At 36.9% G+C, this 14,363-nt stretch overlaps 3 protein-coding genes across 4 annotated transcripts; 2 read left to right on the forward strand and 1 right to left on the reverse strand.

Moving 5' to 3' along the window:
• The first annotated feature begins 1,429 nt into the window (after positions 1 to 1,429).
• On the forward strand, positions 1,430 to 3,672 carry LOC114720065 (F-box protein At2g26850). Its single transcript, XM_028905672.1, has 5 exons — positions 1,430 to 2,204; positions 2,376 to 2,455; positions 2,658 to 2,830; positions 2,917 to 2,991; positions 3,282 to 3,672. The coding sequence occupies exons 1-5, from the start codon at positions 1,569 to 1,571 to the stop codon at positions 3,467 to 3,469; spliced, it is 1,152 nt and encodes a 383-aa protein (XP_028761505.1). The 5' UTR covers positions 1,430 to 1,568; the 3' UTR covers positions 3,470 to 3,672.
• Positions 3,673 to 4,938: 1,266 nt separating this feature from the next.
• On the forward strand, positions 4,939 to 9,432 carry LOC114720066 (rhomboid-like protein 20). Its single transcript, XM_028905673.1, has 8 exons — positions 4,939 to 5,096; positions 5,218 to 5,303; positions 5,871 to 6,011; positions 6,473 to 6,539; positions 7,511 to 7,662; positions 7,755 to 7,856; positions 8,511 to 8,636; positions 8,875 to 9,432. The coding sequence occupies exons 1-8, from the start codon at positions 5,072 to 5,074 to the stop codon at positions 9,040 to 9,042; spliced, it is 867 nt and encodes a 288-aa protein (XP_028761506.1). The 5' UTR covers positions 4,939 to 5,071; the 3' UTR covers positions 9,043 to 9,432.
• Positions 9,433 to 10,086: 654 nt separating this feature from the next.
• Positions 10,087 to 13,437, reverse strand: LOC114720064 (uncharacterized). Of its 2 annotated transcripts, XM_028905670.1 has the most exons (7): positions 13,091 to 13,437; positions 12,584 to 12,676; positions 12,200 to 12,433; positions 11,415 to 11,517; positions 10,653 to 10,882; positions 10,267 to 10,524; positions 10,087 to 10,230 (listed from the first exon to the last, which is right to left on the reverse strand). In XM_028905670.1, the coding sequence occupies exons 1-6, from the start codon at positions 13,405 to 13,407 to the stop codon at positions 10,302 to 10,304; spliced, it is 1,200 nt and encodes a 399-aa protein (XP_028761503.1). In that variant the 5' UTR covers positions 13,408 to 13,437; the 3' UTR covers positions 10,087 to 10,230; positions 10,267 to 10,301. The 2 variants fall into 2 exon arrangements, with proteins under 2 accessions (XP_028761503.1, XP_028761502.1); XM_028905669.1 differs by having other exon boundaries at positions 10,087 to 10,524.
• Between the last annotated feature and the right edge of the window lie 926 nt (positions 13,438 to 14,363).

A 14,363-nucleotide genomic window follows, 5' to 3' on the forward strand; every position in this document is an offset into this window, starting at 1 on the left:
AACTTCAAAGTTTATGCATGATAGAAAATGACTCATGCGCACGGGCGATCAAAGCCGTAGTGTTTTTTTTTTTTTTTTACCTCGTTTAACATGTTTACGTGTCTTGACCAAGTTTTCCCCAATTATTGGGCATTTGGGCCACTAAGACTATGGATGCCACAAACCCATCAATTTTACTTTCACGTGACACTTTTCATCGTATTCGTGAAAGTACAAATCAAAAGGGCGAACACATCTGGCTAAAAATTTGCTACCAAGCGCCAACCTTTTGCCATGAAAGACGCGCGTCACGTTGTGTCGTGCTACTGTAGAGAGTTGCTTCATGCAGACTTGCTTGGCTTGAGACGGTACATCGAATTGATTTGCATATGCACTTTGGCACTTTACGTGAGCATCCTAAAGTTCTCCGCATCAGGAAATTTATGAAATAGAAATCAGAGGCGATGAAACTTGAAAGTGAAAAACGAGGTGAAAGGACATTGGAAGCACCATACGGAAATACAAGGCAGAGGAGGAGGACCCAGGCCCCAAACCCGTGTCCTTTTCCCGGACTTGGTAATAAATGGCTGGTATTATCATACTGTAAATGTCGTGATCAGTTAAAGGTAATTGGGTTCTCCAGTCAGGATTAGGACTGATAAATACTGGAACTCTTATGGCCTGGGTTTGTGGGGTAATGGAGTTTGGTAGGAGTTAGGAAAAAGGAATAAGTTCTCTGTATGCCACTGTGTAAATCACAATGACACGCAACAAATGAAGGCGCCCCGCGACTCTTGAAACCCATCATCAATTATGATAGGAGTCCCTTTCTTCCCTCCCTTCTTTCACACAATCACACTAGCACGCCGCACAGATTCACACGAAACGAGCATTCAGAAAAGGTTGAGAGTTGAGACCCACTCAGCATTTCACTGTCATCTTCTAGCTTTTTTGCGATATTCGCAAGCACATTAAACCGATCATTGGTGTCTAATTCAGACTTACCAGGTTAGTTTCTCCTTCGTCTCCTAGATTACAGTACTAGTTTGCTTATTGGGGTTTTGGCCCCATCCCATGTCATTTTCGGGTCATACCATCAATTAGTTCGTCATTATAGTGTTGGCCTATAGCTCAGTTTCTTGCGCTTGATATCTCCCTTTCAAGCCGTGACAGCTGCCTCCCACTCGCTGTACAGGATAGGCTCTCTTATTGGCCATTCACTGTATGGAGATAGTAATGCATTAAAGAAGCATGCCTGATGTTTGTTCTGTGTTTTCAATGGCTTACTTTAACTATCGGCTTTGAAAAGTTTGTCGGTTGTGGAGTCTACACAAGTCCTTCTCTTATAGCGACGGATCAAAGGAAGCACTGAGCAAAACAAAACTGTTAGTTTCGCCAATCCACCAATCTCTTCTTCCGTTGCTTGAAATAGAAAAGAAAGCATTTTCTCACTGATTGTTAAACATTTTAGTTGTTGTTGACGAAAGACCAAGCACAAGCACTTGTCATGTCCTTATTTGCAATGAGTTCTAGCTTTGCTACCCCCCCAATCTGAACTAGATAAACCACTTGATAAGTATTTTATTACAATGCTGTGCTTTTTATTGTCTTTCCTCTCCTTTCTCATCGTCCTTTCCAAGTCATTAACCGGCAAGCCAATTGGGTTTTGGGAGAGCTTATCAAGTTCACTAAGTTCCCAGCACCGGAAAAGCGAGGTAGCTTTTAGTTTTAGTGAGGTTCCTCCAACTATGTCAGTGAACAAGGACAATTTAGTGCCTAAAGTGGGGAGTGGAGAAGAGGCATGCAAATTTTCTCCGTTGGATTTGCCTGATTTGGCATTGGATTGCGTCCTTGAGAAACTTTCCCCAGCTGATTTATGCAATATGGCATCAGTGTGCCCATCTCTTAGGGAGAGATGTCGAAGTGACTATTTATGGGAGAAACACATAGAGCGTAAGTGGGGTAAAGTTATCGGTGCCTCTGCTTATAGGCAATGGAGATGGTATGTGGCTTCCCGAAACAGAGAAAAAATCTTCCACAGACGCAATCAAAAAGGAATATTTGCTTCCCTTCAAAGTTTTAGTCCCTTTCAATGGATTAAAACCAAATCAGGAAACGGCAGGCAATCTGGCAGGAGCGTGTTACCAGACGATTCATTCATGGCTTTGTATCTTTCTCTTGAGAACGGGAAGTTTTGGTTCCCAGCCCAAGTCTATAACCGAGAGGTAAATGGTTTCAGCTTGTTATGAGTTATCACTTCAGCATGTTCCTTTACTTATTGGATCGTTTATTGTTAATTCTTAGAGTTCATTTGTGTTCTGTACGGAGGATCTGCTTTTGAATTTTATATGTAGCTGTAGCACCCTTCAATGATAAATATATTCTCCCATTTTCAGAATGGTCATGCTGGTTTCATGCTCTCGTGTTATGATGCCCAACTATGCTATGATTCTCGAACTGACACCTTTCAGGCAAGGTAAGTGGAAAGGTCGCCTCTTTCAAAGAAGGGCTCTTCCCAGGCGAGTGGTTAGATAATGATCAACCGATACAGATAAATGTAGTTGGACTATGTTAATCCTACGAAGTGTTAACCAAAACTTGAAACCAACCTTTGACACTATCTTTTGTCTGTCATGGTCCTGTTTCTCTGGAGCTGAAAATGGAGATGCTTTCTGCAGGTACTTACCTCATGCGCGATGGTCAATGGAGGAAAATATACACTGGGACAGGCTGAGAATGCCGCCCATTGACATTTCCTCTCATGTTCTTTATACCTCTGACCGTTTGGATGACTTAAAACCAGGAGATCACATTGAGATCCAGTGGAGAAGAAACAAAGATTATCCTTATGGTATGTTCAATGCTGCCCAAGTTTTTCTGAATTGTTGTGAACACTATCTTCCATCATACTTATTCAGAATTAATGTACTGTTGTAGGTTGGTGGTATGGCGTCGTTGGTCACTTGGAATCATGCCAGGGACATGTGAATCATTGCCACTGTCACTTTAGTGGTGAGAGAATCAATCTGTTCCGTTTTATTTTGCCGGTTTGTTTATTTTAACTGATGAGTATCCAATGTTGTGCGTCTGGTAACAAACAAAAATTACCCAATGGTCTTCCCACTTTCTCCTTTCTGAAGTTTAGTTAAACCATAGGGTTACCATGGAATTTGGGCATTTTTCTATTAACAAGAAAAAGGGAATAAAATAATACTGAGGAGGCTTCATGGGAAAGTTGTAGCAGTAAGTAAGAGTAGCAAAGGTTGAAATGAATGGCTAACAAAAAGTGGGGTTGGTGACAGACATGGTGGTTTTGGAGTTCAAGCAGTATGCATTAGGATGCAGATGGAGACAAGCAGTGATAGACAGGAAGCACCACAGAGAGGAAGGGGATGAAGTAGATGGATTTTACGGCGGAATCAGGAAGCTGTACGGTGAGGAAGAGATCAGGATGTGGACGAGCCTCTGGCCTGACAAACTTGTAGAATAATGGTAATAATAACGGCATTATATTTATCTGTACACTTATGGCTTGCAAATCTGGAAATCAATGAATAAATCCCTTGCATGAGTAATGAAACATATTAGGGGTATGATCTTCTGTAGCATGAAAGATAAGTCATGTTTTAGTTGCCTGTATTTTTAAGAGATTAGGTGTGATCAATTATTATATTTCTTTGTTATTTTTAAAAAGCGATTCAGGTAATTACCCCATAACTAATATTTGAATTTAAGGCGTGAGATTCTGAACAATTAGTCGGGATGGGAATTTCCGAAAATTATCAAATTTTTTTTTTGGTTCCTGTCAAACTGCGTTGGAATTTTAGATTGCGGTAATAGGGGGAAGGAACCACGTCATGTTCGAATAGTATCATTGTACGAGTAAGTCTAAGTTAAGATGGGAACTCAGCAAGATTCTATTGATGTTGCCTCTAAGCACAGATTTCTTTTTTTGAATCAAACATCTAATCATGGCCAAAAAAAAAACACTTAATCATTAATTATCATGAAAGCAAATCATAAAAAATATCCACATAGTATTAAATTCTAATAGATGGTCTAATATATGGAAAACGTCATGCCGCTTATTTTTTTGATAACTTGGAAAATTCCTCTAAAAACCTTGTTATGCATGAAAGATCAGTGGTTCCATCTAAAATTATAAGACAATTTCAACAAGTACGATGTTCAAAAATATAAGACGTTTTTAAGTTTTTGAGTAGTAATTAATAATTTAAAAAAAAAGGCCCCCTAAACTCCCTCCTCCTTTATATTTATATATATATATATATATATATATATAAGTTTAGTCGAATCACGTTTAACGAAATAACAATTAAAATTAATTAAAAATAAGAGAGTAAAAAAAGAAGCAATAAATAAAAATAATAATAAAAGAAAATACACGTGAATAACATTAATGAGAAAAGGGAAGCATTAAATATAATCAACTAAGAGTAAAATAGAAAAAAAATAATAAATGTTTAGACAAAATAAAAAATAAAGTTTATATTTTGAATATCAAAACGGGAAGTTTATATATAAGATCGGAGGGAGTAGCATTAGAAATTAAGATACTGTTATTGTATTATCAATGATTAATGATTGATGCACGCCATTAAAAGCAGGTGGACGGGAAGAAGAACACCCAACTACAGTAATTCTTGAGAGCATTAGCTAATTAAGAGTACTTAAAATTTTGCCAAAAAAATTAAAAATCGCAAGCTTATTTGTACTTTTTTAAATGAAACCAACTAATATTGAATAATGCCATTGGATCTTAACTAATCCCTCGAATGCTCAGCTGTCCTGATGAGTTTTTATCCTAAATTCCCAAGGGCTTGAACTCGAGCACGCTTAATTTATTAGTAGTATTGAATAAAGGGTTTTCAAGTTTTGAACATGTTTAAATAAAAGACAACAGCCAAGAGAAAATTCAAGAATGCACGCGCACGTCAATTGAATATAGAATACGCAATTCTCGACTGCGAAGAACTCAGGGAAAGTTGCGAGAAGACGACCCTGAGACTCGGAGCCAGAGGCGAAGGCAAATTACGCAGACAAGGTCGTTACTTTCTGCTTCACTGTGAAAATGAACGGCGGCCCGTCTGGTTTTGGTGTGTAATCCCTCTCCACAACCTTCTGGGTGTTATTGCTACACCCTCTCAATAAGATTTTTGCGATGAAGGTTTTCGCTTCTGATTCATTGCTAAATGCTTATCGTCTTGAGTGTCGCAGCTAATGCTCCCGTCACAAGGACTGTCATCATCTTCTCGGCGCTTTTCTCAATCTTCTTCGGGATCCAAGGCCGTTTGAACAGTCTGGTAATGTCTATCAGGTGCCCTTGCTCGTTCGCCTGTTCCATCTTATTTTTGGTAATTAGGTCAACGGTGGCGGATAATGGAACTGGGTTTTGTGATGTTTTTTCAATGAGTTGTATCAGTCATTCCAATTTTATAGATTGAGCTTGATCCTTATTATTATTTAATTTAATTACTCTCTAAATGCGATGTTTAATCATAATTTTAATTTAATTTCTTTCAAACTGGGTCAGTGTCAATTCTTACAGCCCTTATCAGGTGCCAGATCACCTGGTATTTGTCAATTTTTATTGTACAACGCCAGACAAATGATCTTACTGATACTTTTATTCCGACGCTATAATACTAAACTTCAGACTTCTACACGGTTCTTTCTTAACTTTTTCTAGAGGTTCATGCCATAGCAGGGCGAAAGGAAAAATAAATAAGATTTCGCTAACTTTATAAACGCTTAATGAACTACCACTCTGTTGTCACTTGTAAAACCAACTCGTAAAGCATAAAGACTTCCGCTCATTTTGAGTTTAGTATGTATTCTTATGTTACCGCACTTTGTTGGCTTCATGGCAGGATTTTTTGGGAAAGCTTCGTTCTTGGAAATGGATTCTGTCCATCTTTGCCTTTTCATCGACACCAGAATTGATTTGTGGGCTGTATCTGCTTTACTATTTTAGGGTCTTCGAGAGACAGATAGGTTCCAATAAATACTCTGTAAGTAACTTTTATGCTTCTGTTGAGTTTTGAAGCAATTCCCAGAGATATAGTTAGAACAAGATGCACCCAATTATTATAATTTGGGAACTGGATTAATGTCTGCCTTTTCATGGTTGATGCTTGTTGCCTTCTAACAAAATTGGGGGATGGCTGTTATGTTGCTTCTGCCACGACTGATATTTACTCTTAAGCATAGCTGCTAGCTCGTCATCAAGAATCAAATTTTGTGTGATGCATTGTCCATACCATGATCTCCTTAATAGTGGTGCTTTAATCTATTAACTAACATGACAACTTAAGGAGGTCTATCTCTTCAAACACCATTTTTTTTCTCTTACTGCCATTATTGCCTACGTAGACGTTTGAGCATTAATTCTCAGCATTACGTTATTCTTTCCCAGAGGAAATATATTTTACCCTAACTACCCTGTATGTGGCTTTGAATTATCTTCACGCAGGTCTTTGTCATGTTTTCCATGCTAGTTTCACTTCTGTTTGAGGTCATTGCTGTAAAGCTCATGAAAGGTACACATATAAGGCTCTCATGCCCTTCCTTCGTGGCTAATTTCTTTTATAATATTTTTTTCTTGACTGATGATACTCCCTCTAGTACACAATATAAGATGTTTCTACCTAATTCACGCTTACCAATAAAAATAGTTAAAAGTATTAAATTTGTTATGAAATTTGAGTGATCCCAATATTACCCTTATTAACTATGCTAAATTCCAACATCATATTAATTTCTACTCTCTCTCACTACCCTTATTAAACATGGGCATATATGGGAAAAATATTTCATACTCATTGAAATTACCAAAATGCCTTATAAAATGGATCAAAAATTTCTTCTAGAAGGCTTCTTATAATATGGACCAAAGGGAGTACTTCATATTATCTCTGCATCGCACGTCTATCATGTGCTCAGTCTTCTTTGTTTAATGTTATTGTCCCCTTCTTTTCACTTTTTGAACTTGGAGTAAATTTTCATGTATCTTTATTACCGAGAGTGTATATGGTTACACTATACTGCGGTGCCTCAATTCTTACATAAGTGAATTCGGATTCTGCTTTATGTAGACCTGACTTTGAGCTAAATTTAGGCTTTATTGGATGCTTAGGCACCAAGTACCAGTTCTTAATGTCATTCAAATATTTCAACTAAATTGCCTGACATGGTTTTTGGTAACTAAATTGATAAAAAGGTTGTTGACAATAATGTACAATTGGAAAATTTACCTACTGAGGATTAACTGATCACATTTTCGTGCTAGTGAAATAATGATTTTGCCACTTAAAGGATTCCAGAACAATGATGCAAATTGCGAAGCTTATTTATGGTCAACCTTAGCTAGCATGTGCTTATAGTTCAGCAACAGCTTGTTTCTTATCTTATCATGATGCATTGGATATGCTTTTAAACTAGTCACCCCTTATCACTTTATGCTTTTGTGCTAAGAGATATCTACATATAAAGTATTGGTGCACTTTTGCAGATCGTTTTGTGGAACATGTCTCCTCTGGACCTTATGGTCTTATATTTGCTGCATTTGTGCCCTTTTTCCTCGATATTCCAGTTTCAACACGGCTCCGTGTGGCTGGTTTTCCCTTTTCTGATAAGTCATTCACATATCTAGCTGGTATTCAGGTAAATTGTAACCAGATTATGTATTCTTATGTGTAATTTTGTTTAACAATGCATATAATCCATTAAACTTTGATAGCTATTTATTTTTGCAGCTTCTTTTTTCGTCATTCAAAGGGTCAATCTTACCTGGATTGTGTGGCATCCTTGCTGGTTCGTTGTACCGTTTGAATGTCTTCTATATCCGCAAAGCCAAGGTAACTTTGAATCAGAAGGCATGAGATTTTTTATTATTTTATATTCTAATGTAGGCATGCTCAGTTATGTTTTCTTGTTCACTGCACAATGTTGGGTGATTATGTCTACTAGGAAGAATTCTACCACTAGCTTTGCATGAAACCGTAGAGTTAATCACTTGCGCATTATAATTTGCAGTTTTGCATCTCCATCTTTACAATCGTGTGATTTACAGACCAGGAGCTACCCTTTTTGATGGAGAAGGAATGCTAGCTCATAGCAGCTAACTGAGGCCTATGTTCTTGTTAGATACGTATGCTGATAGCATTAGGATTTTGTCTAATAATCAATGTTGATCGTTTGAAGCACTATAAAATACCTTCCTTTTGAAGGAAGCAGATATTTGTACTCGTGCATGCTGGTCTAATAATAATGTGTGGTTTCTTATCTTCCTGTTATTACATTGTTCAATCTGTGGTTAGCAGTGTAACTTCTGTTTAAAAGAAAGGGTTAGGGGAACTTTAATATGTAGATGATTATATTCTTCCTTTTCATTTTACTCTATTCTCCCTTGAACCTGAACATGTCACTTGCATGGAGCTTATGACTACAGTTGCTTTTGAGGATTTATTGTCGTGACTAGATTGTGCTTATGCTACTATGCTTTATTTCAGTTCCCACGGTCCATTGCATCACTCTTTTCACGGTTCTTTTCACCATCTATGGGGGGTTCTCGTGCTCCATCAACAAGGAATGCCGTAGGAAATAGACCATTCTATTCAGCAGTTCGCCAAGCGGAGGCAAGTTTTCACTTCTAATTTCAAATTTTACCCGTCCCATTGCCTGGATTTCACAATTTAGGCATCTCTGCGTAAAATTATAGCACATCTTATTTTGAGACTTCAAAAGAAAATTCAAGGTTCATATAATTGTAATATAATCATACACAGGAAACTATTAAAAAAACTGGCCTTCTATGTGTAGTTTGACAATTGTTAATGTCATTATTTGGTTGACTTAACAAAGTTTCGGTTACAGAGAAATTACCCTGCTCCAATGCAATCAGTGGCGGAACCATCAGAGGACTCAATTGCGACGCTTGTTTCCATGGGATTTGATAGGAGCTCAGCGAGGCAAGCGCTAGTGCATGCCAGAAATGATGTCAATGTGGCCACAAATATTCTACTGGAAGCACAGTCCCACTGATTCCTTTAACAGCTGAAATCCCATTCTTCAAGCATTGCCATTTTGCTGATTCTGACATGAGGATGGCTTTCATTGCGGGGAGCTCCAGGTGCTCTTGACACTTGTGTTCTTGCCTCCAAATTAACGTTGAACCTTGTAATTATTATTGATAAAGTAGTGAGAATTAGGAGCCTGTACAAATTACTCATACCGTACTTAACGCTCGTTTTTGTTCACTTCCATTTGCTTGCTATTGCAGTAGGCTGCGGCTTGCAGTCGTTCTAATTATGACCTCTTTCTGTAATGCTTCACTAGCATAATGAATCTTGAAAGTGCTAAGAAGATAGATAGGTGCTATTTGACAGTTTTAAAACTTGTTACAGAATTTCTGATTTAAAATTTGCAAATTAATGGAGACAATTCTAAGCTGTGCTATTCTTCCAATTAGCTTTCGTATTGTAATGGTTTAAAGAAAGCTGATGTTTAGCAAAACTATAATCATGATTTTTTTTGTGTGATAAAACTACAATCGTAAATATTGCGCACTAGTAATTTCACTTTTATATTTTTAGCAATTTAATACTTGAATGTGTATGGAATTTTAAGTAAAAATTAGTTTATTTTAATTCTCAGTTTTTTCAAAAAAAAAATTTCAATTTAAAAATTATGAATAGAAAATTTTAAATCTAAACTAATAAAATTATATGTAAATGATGCAAATTACTGATGTTACTCATGTGTGATGATTACTAAAACCAATTCCCCTAAATAATAGTATTACTTTCAATACCTAATATAAAACTAAGTTTGATTTTCAATCTAGTTTTAAACATAAAATCCTAATTTATTTTACCTCATATTTATTTATTTTTTTAAGATAATTCTTATAGTCGTTGCATATGTTAAATATTTTATCAAATGACTCTTATCAACAATGGTATTTTAAAGAAACAAGACCTATTTATTACAAATAATTAACTTAAATAATTTTTTTAATCTACTCAAATTAGTCAACTAATTTTTATATTAAAGACGAGAGGTAATATTATTTATTGGGCATTACACAAAAATAAAGGCACGTCATATTTATTTTTTATCACAACTTACACATCCATTATACTATTGATAGGGTTTAAACTCAGTTCTATTTACGCATATGGGGGGAGTTTGTTCTCAAGGATTCCTACCAAGCAAATATCTGGTTAGAGTACACTATTTACCTTTTTTTTTTTGGGGGGGGGGGGGGTACAACCTTTCTACATAGAAAATAGGTGTGGGTGTCAGCATGAGTCTTGATCGGCTGTGTAGACTGGTTCCTGCCAATTTTTATTGTTCTTTTTGGGATCATCAGTAAGGCTGAGGGTTGTCTCATCCTCCTTGAATGTTTTAATGAACGTTTTGGCTCCCATCAAAACAAGCCTCTCGATCATGAATAATTGGTAGTTGTTCTCGACCACTGGATCAAGGATCTTGCTATAGTTTGAAGAATATGCCAATTTATATCTGCGAATATGTATAGTAGAGGGGTTGGGTATCATCAAGCGGCCAACCTCTAACCCAGAATAACAGATGAATAGTATGGTTAACTGAAGTTTGCAGATTACCAGTGTGACGCACATGAGAAGGGTTACCTGACAGAGAGTGGCGAGAAGAATCCTGGAGTCCTTTCATTCGAAGCGATAAACAAGGTTCTTCCGGGGGGGACCCACTTTGCAATTCTGCAGAGAATAAACACAGGCCGTGTATCCCTATCAAGGTGAGGATGCAGGGTCTTGACAACACCAAATCTGTCCTTCCTGGTCTTCATCTTATCACCACGACGAACATGCATTGCATCATAATCACCAAGGAGTGCTTTAATCTGTGGACAAGAATATTGCCATCATTAAATAGTTTATAGATATCCCCGAAACGTAAAGTCAGCCATAATGTACTCAGCATATGAAAATCAGAAGCGAAAGGCAACATAATCCCTTTTAACTTTGAGTTGGCTGCAAAGCCATCTTTATTTTTAAAACGGGGAAACTACCCTCTAAATTATCTCTCCTAAAGGATTCAAGCCCTTTCGTTCAGTTCTTGTTAACAATATTAACTGAGATACTATTTTATTTATCATCTGGGTCCCTCCGCGTGATGCTCAAGCTATTTATCGTCAAATTTTTCCTCTGCCTCCCACAGCAACCGCTTGAAATAACTTAGCCGGGTTCTCGTCAATACGCCATTTTCTAGTCCAACACTAATGGGGAAAAAGTTAGTTACATTCTAAAAACTATATGCTCCACCAAATTATCTTAAATTAGAAATAAAACACAAATTAACCACTCAATTTAACCTGAATGTGAAAATTATTGACTTCAAACAAAAACTTCACAGAGAATGTGCATCAAATGAACCTTGTCTGCTGCCTCTCTCAGTTTCCCTGCTGCCATTGATGGCAGAAATGAATATGGCAGCATTATAGCACTCCTGTTGTTTCGATCTTTGCATTCCATAAACCTGGAGGGTCAACACCACTATTACCTGAGCAAAAACCTAAAGATTTCAAAACTATCTATTTCTACTTGCAGGAGATAATAGAAATACTCAAGATATATAACAACCTATTTTAGGGGGAGTCCTTTACATCAGAGCATGAAGCTATGCCTAAGTATATTCATGGTCTAGCAAAAGCAATTTCAAGGAAAGATTTACAGCTTGACTTAGTTATGATACTAACTTCAAATTCACCCACATAGAGAATCTTTTAGTACTTCCTACTTCTAAGCAAAATTATCCCTGCCAATAACTCTTGAGATTCTAGAAGCTCCATCAAAATTCCTTTTGATTACTATGGTTCTGTATAAATGGAGATGAGGTTTGAAGCCCAAGACACATCAAGGGCAGAAATGTTGCAGAAAGTTTAGTTGCTGAAGTAGTCACGATGATATATTTAGCTTCTCCAGTACCACAGTCACATTGAATGCAAATTAAAAATTTGTAATTGTTATTCCCAATCTCACAACTTATATCAAGCTTGATTTTAGTACAAATATGCGCTGTGCTCTATCCTTATGTCAGGCTTGATTTGCAGAATAAAAAAAATGTACAGTTTATTATATTTGAATCTGAATCTGAGAATAAAAAGGAAATAAAAAGAAGAGGAAACTAAAAAAACAGAGGAATGGGATAGATGATCTACCAAGAAAGTGGGCTAGCAGTTCTGTTTATGAGAAAGAGATTAGAGTAGCGATTGTTATCTTTCAGATCAGCACGGCTAACCCCTTCTACATGGGCAACTCCTCTGGCTTCTAACTTCATGGCTGTAGATAAAACCTCAAACCATTCTTCTGAATTGTCCAAAATTACAGGGATGGTATCTGATATGAGGTCCATATCATATAAGGAGTCCATGGCACAAGAATTTGCTTCCCACCTTTCATAGAAGACATAGTCAAATCAGAAAATCAATCCACTATCATCAATTAAAAAATTGCATAACATTAGTGCAAATGGAATCTCTTTGACAGGGAATTACTCAAGAAAACAAAAGCAACAATCAATGGGAAGCCGTAAAGCAACTCACATTTCCTCTGAACTAGCCTCACTAGACTGATGAAGGATCCCCTTCTTATTATGTAGGGGGCTAATGCACATTCTTGATGGCATGACGAAAATTCTGCAGCAAGAGTGATCATATACATGAGCAGGCAATGCAGAAGTACTCAGTCACTATATACGACGCCTACAAAATCCGAAAACTAGGAAGCACAGAGTTTCCATTTATAAGCAAGGAGCGTGCAAAGCTCTCTCGCGCGGCCCGGACGTGGAGTGAAACCGTTTAGGCTTAAAGTCAGTGTCTCCGTCAGCTCAACAGCCAGAGAATGACTGATTTAGCTGAATTAAGCCAGATAGTTAAATCAAAACCAACCAGTTAAAGGAAAGGATCAGAGATGAAAATTTGAAATAAGAAGAAAGTTGAACCTTTCGTTTTCCTTATATTCTTGGTACCCATCGAGGGCATTCTCTTAAAAAGGATGCAGAAGAAGAAGAAGGGAATGGAGAATGCGGAAAAGAGGAAGTGAGTGGATACCTCCGAAGATAGAGGGCCTCTTCAAGGGCACACCTGAGGCTGGATTCCTGGTGGCCCAAACCCTCGCAAGAATCGCAGTGTCTTCCAGGGCAGTCAATCCTTCTGCCCCAGTACAAATACTTGTCATGGTCAGTCCGATGGTGCCTCCGTTTGAGCATAATTTGATGGGCATTGGAGGAGGAGGAGGAGGAGCCATAAGTGGAGAGGCGAGAGGAAAAGAGGAAGAGGAAGGCAATGGCAGATATAACTAAGGCAAGAAGGATAAGTAAAGATCTGGGTTTTATTTGTTTAGGCTTGGTGGTTCTTTGATGAGCCATTGTAGTTACAGAAAGTGTAACTCTTTGGAAGGGCATTACTGCATTAGAGAGGGTTGCAGCTGTAGTACCTTTGATCCTATTCAATTCCAAGTCCGCATCTACCCTCATCACCATTCTCGACATGAGGGGGCCCTACTTGACATGGCATTAAGTTGGCCACAGTAATTGGGGACTTTCTTTTTTTTTTTTTGCCCAAAAGTAATTGGGAACTTGGGATCCATACGTTTAAAAACTGAATTAAGTACGCTGGCAAAAGTAAGTAAATAAATACTCTCCGGTCCTAATTATAAGATCAATTGACTTATTTGAGGAGATTAAGAAAGTAAGTTAAGTTGGTTATTTATAATAAATAAGTGTTGTCATTCCTAAAATATCCTTGCTAATTAAGTATATTGGCTAAAACTATCATTATTAGAAGGATTATCTTGAAAAAAAATGCATAAATATAATAGACAAAATGGATTGGGTCTTATAATTAGGACCAAATAAAAAGTCAAATTAGATCTTATAATAAGGACCGGAGGAGTAAATCATATGCTATTCAAAAGACCCATGTTTAAACTTATAAACTGTCTTTCGATTAGACCAAAAGTCAAAACTGGGTTTGACAAGCAAGAGTCAGCATCGGCTTAAGTTGCACACGAAATTCGTTTTTATAATCCCTTTATTTTCATGATATCATATATAATAGTAATTTATCATCAACGACTACTATCATGTTTGAATAAAGTCTCAAGTTTGAATCTAATATTAATATTATATTAAAAAAATATAATTATTTATGATATCTCTATAAAATCATTTAATATTTAACTTTGAAACATTCAATATATAATATAGAATTATAAGAAAATCACAATATTTTGAAGTTATGAATATTATTAATTATTTTTCATATTCCCTGCAACACAACGGCCTCTAGAGATGAGCATTCGGTTTTTTGGTTCAGTTTTCGG

This window comes from Neltuma alba, unplaced genomic scaffold, assembly GCF_004799145.2.
Source record: "Neltuma alba isolate B1F8T4 unplaced genomic scaffold, ASM479914v2 tig00011962_pilon, whole genome shotgun sequence".
Classification (NCBI taxonomy): Eukaryota; Viridiplantae; Streptophyta; class Magnoliopsida; order Fabales; family Fabaceae; genus Neltuma; species Neltuma alba.

What these genes read in the sequence shown, in the direction of transcription:
- LOC114720065 (XM_028905672.1), top strand. Translation starts at nt 1,569, where the DNA reads ATGCTGTGCTTTTTATTGTCTTTCCTCTCCTTTCTCATCGTCCTTTCC. An exon ending in AAACAAAGATTATCCTTATG is followed by an intron (nt 2,831 to 2,916) that starts GTATGTTCAATG and finishes GTACTGTTGTAG; the next exon opens with GTTGGTGGTATGGCGTCGTT. An exon ending in TTGCCACTGTCACTTTAGTG is followed by an intron (nt 2,992 to 3,281) that starts GTGAGAGAATCA and finishes GGTTGGTGACAG; the next exon opens with ACATGGTGGTTTTGGAGTTC.
- LOC114720066 (XM_028905673.1), top strand. Translation starts at nt 5,072, where the DNA reads ATGAACGGCGGCCCGTCTGGTTTTG. An exon ending in AAGGCCGTTTGAACAGTCTG is followed by an intron (nt 5,304 to 5,870) that starts GTAATGTCTATC and finishes GCTTCATGGCAG; the next exon opens with GATTTTTTGGGAAAGCTTCG. An exon ending in CAGCAGTTCGCCAAGCGGAG is followed by an intron (nt 8,637 to 8,874) that starts GCAAGTTTTCAC and finishes TTTCGGTTACAG; the next exon opens with AGAAATTACCCTGCTCCAAT.
- LOC114720064 (XM_028905670.1), bottom strand. Translation starts at nt 13,407, where the DNA reads ATGGCTCATCAAAGAACCACCAAGCCTAAACAAATAAAACCCAGATCT. An exon ending in GAGGCCCTCTATCTTCGGAG is followed by an intron (nt 12,677 to 13,090) that starts GTATCCACTCAC and finishes CTCTTGCTGCAG; the next exon opens with AATTTTCGTCATGCCATCAA. An exon ending in TTCTCGCCACTCTCTGTCAG is followed by an intron (nt 10,525 to 10,652) that starts GTAACCCTTCTC and finishes ACATATTCGCAG; the next exon opens with ATATAAATTGGCATATTCTT.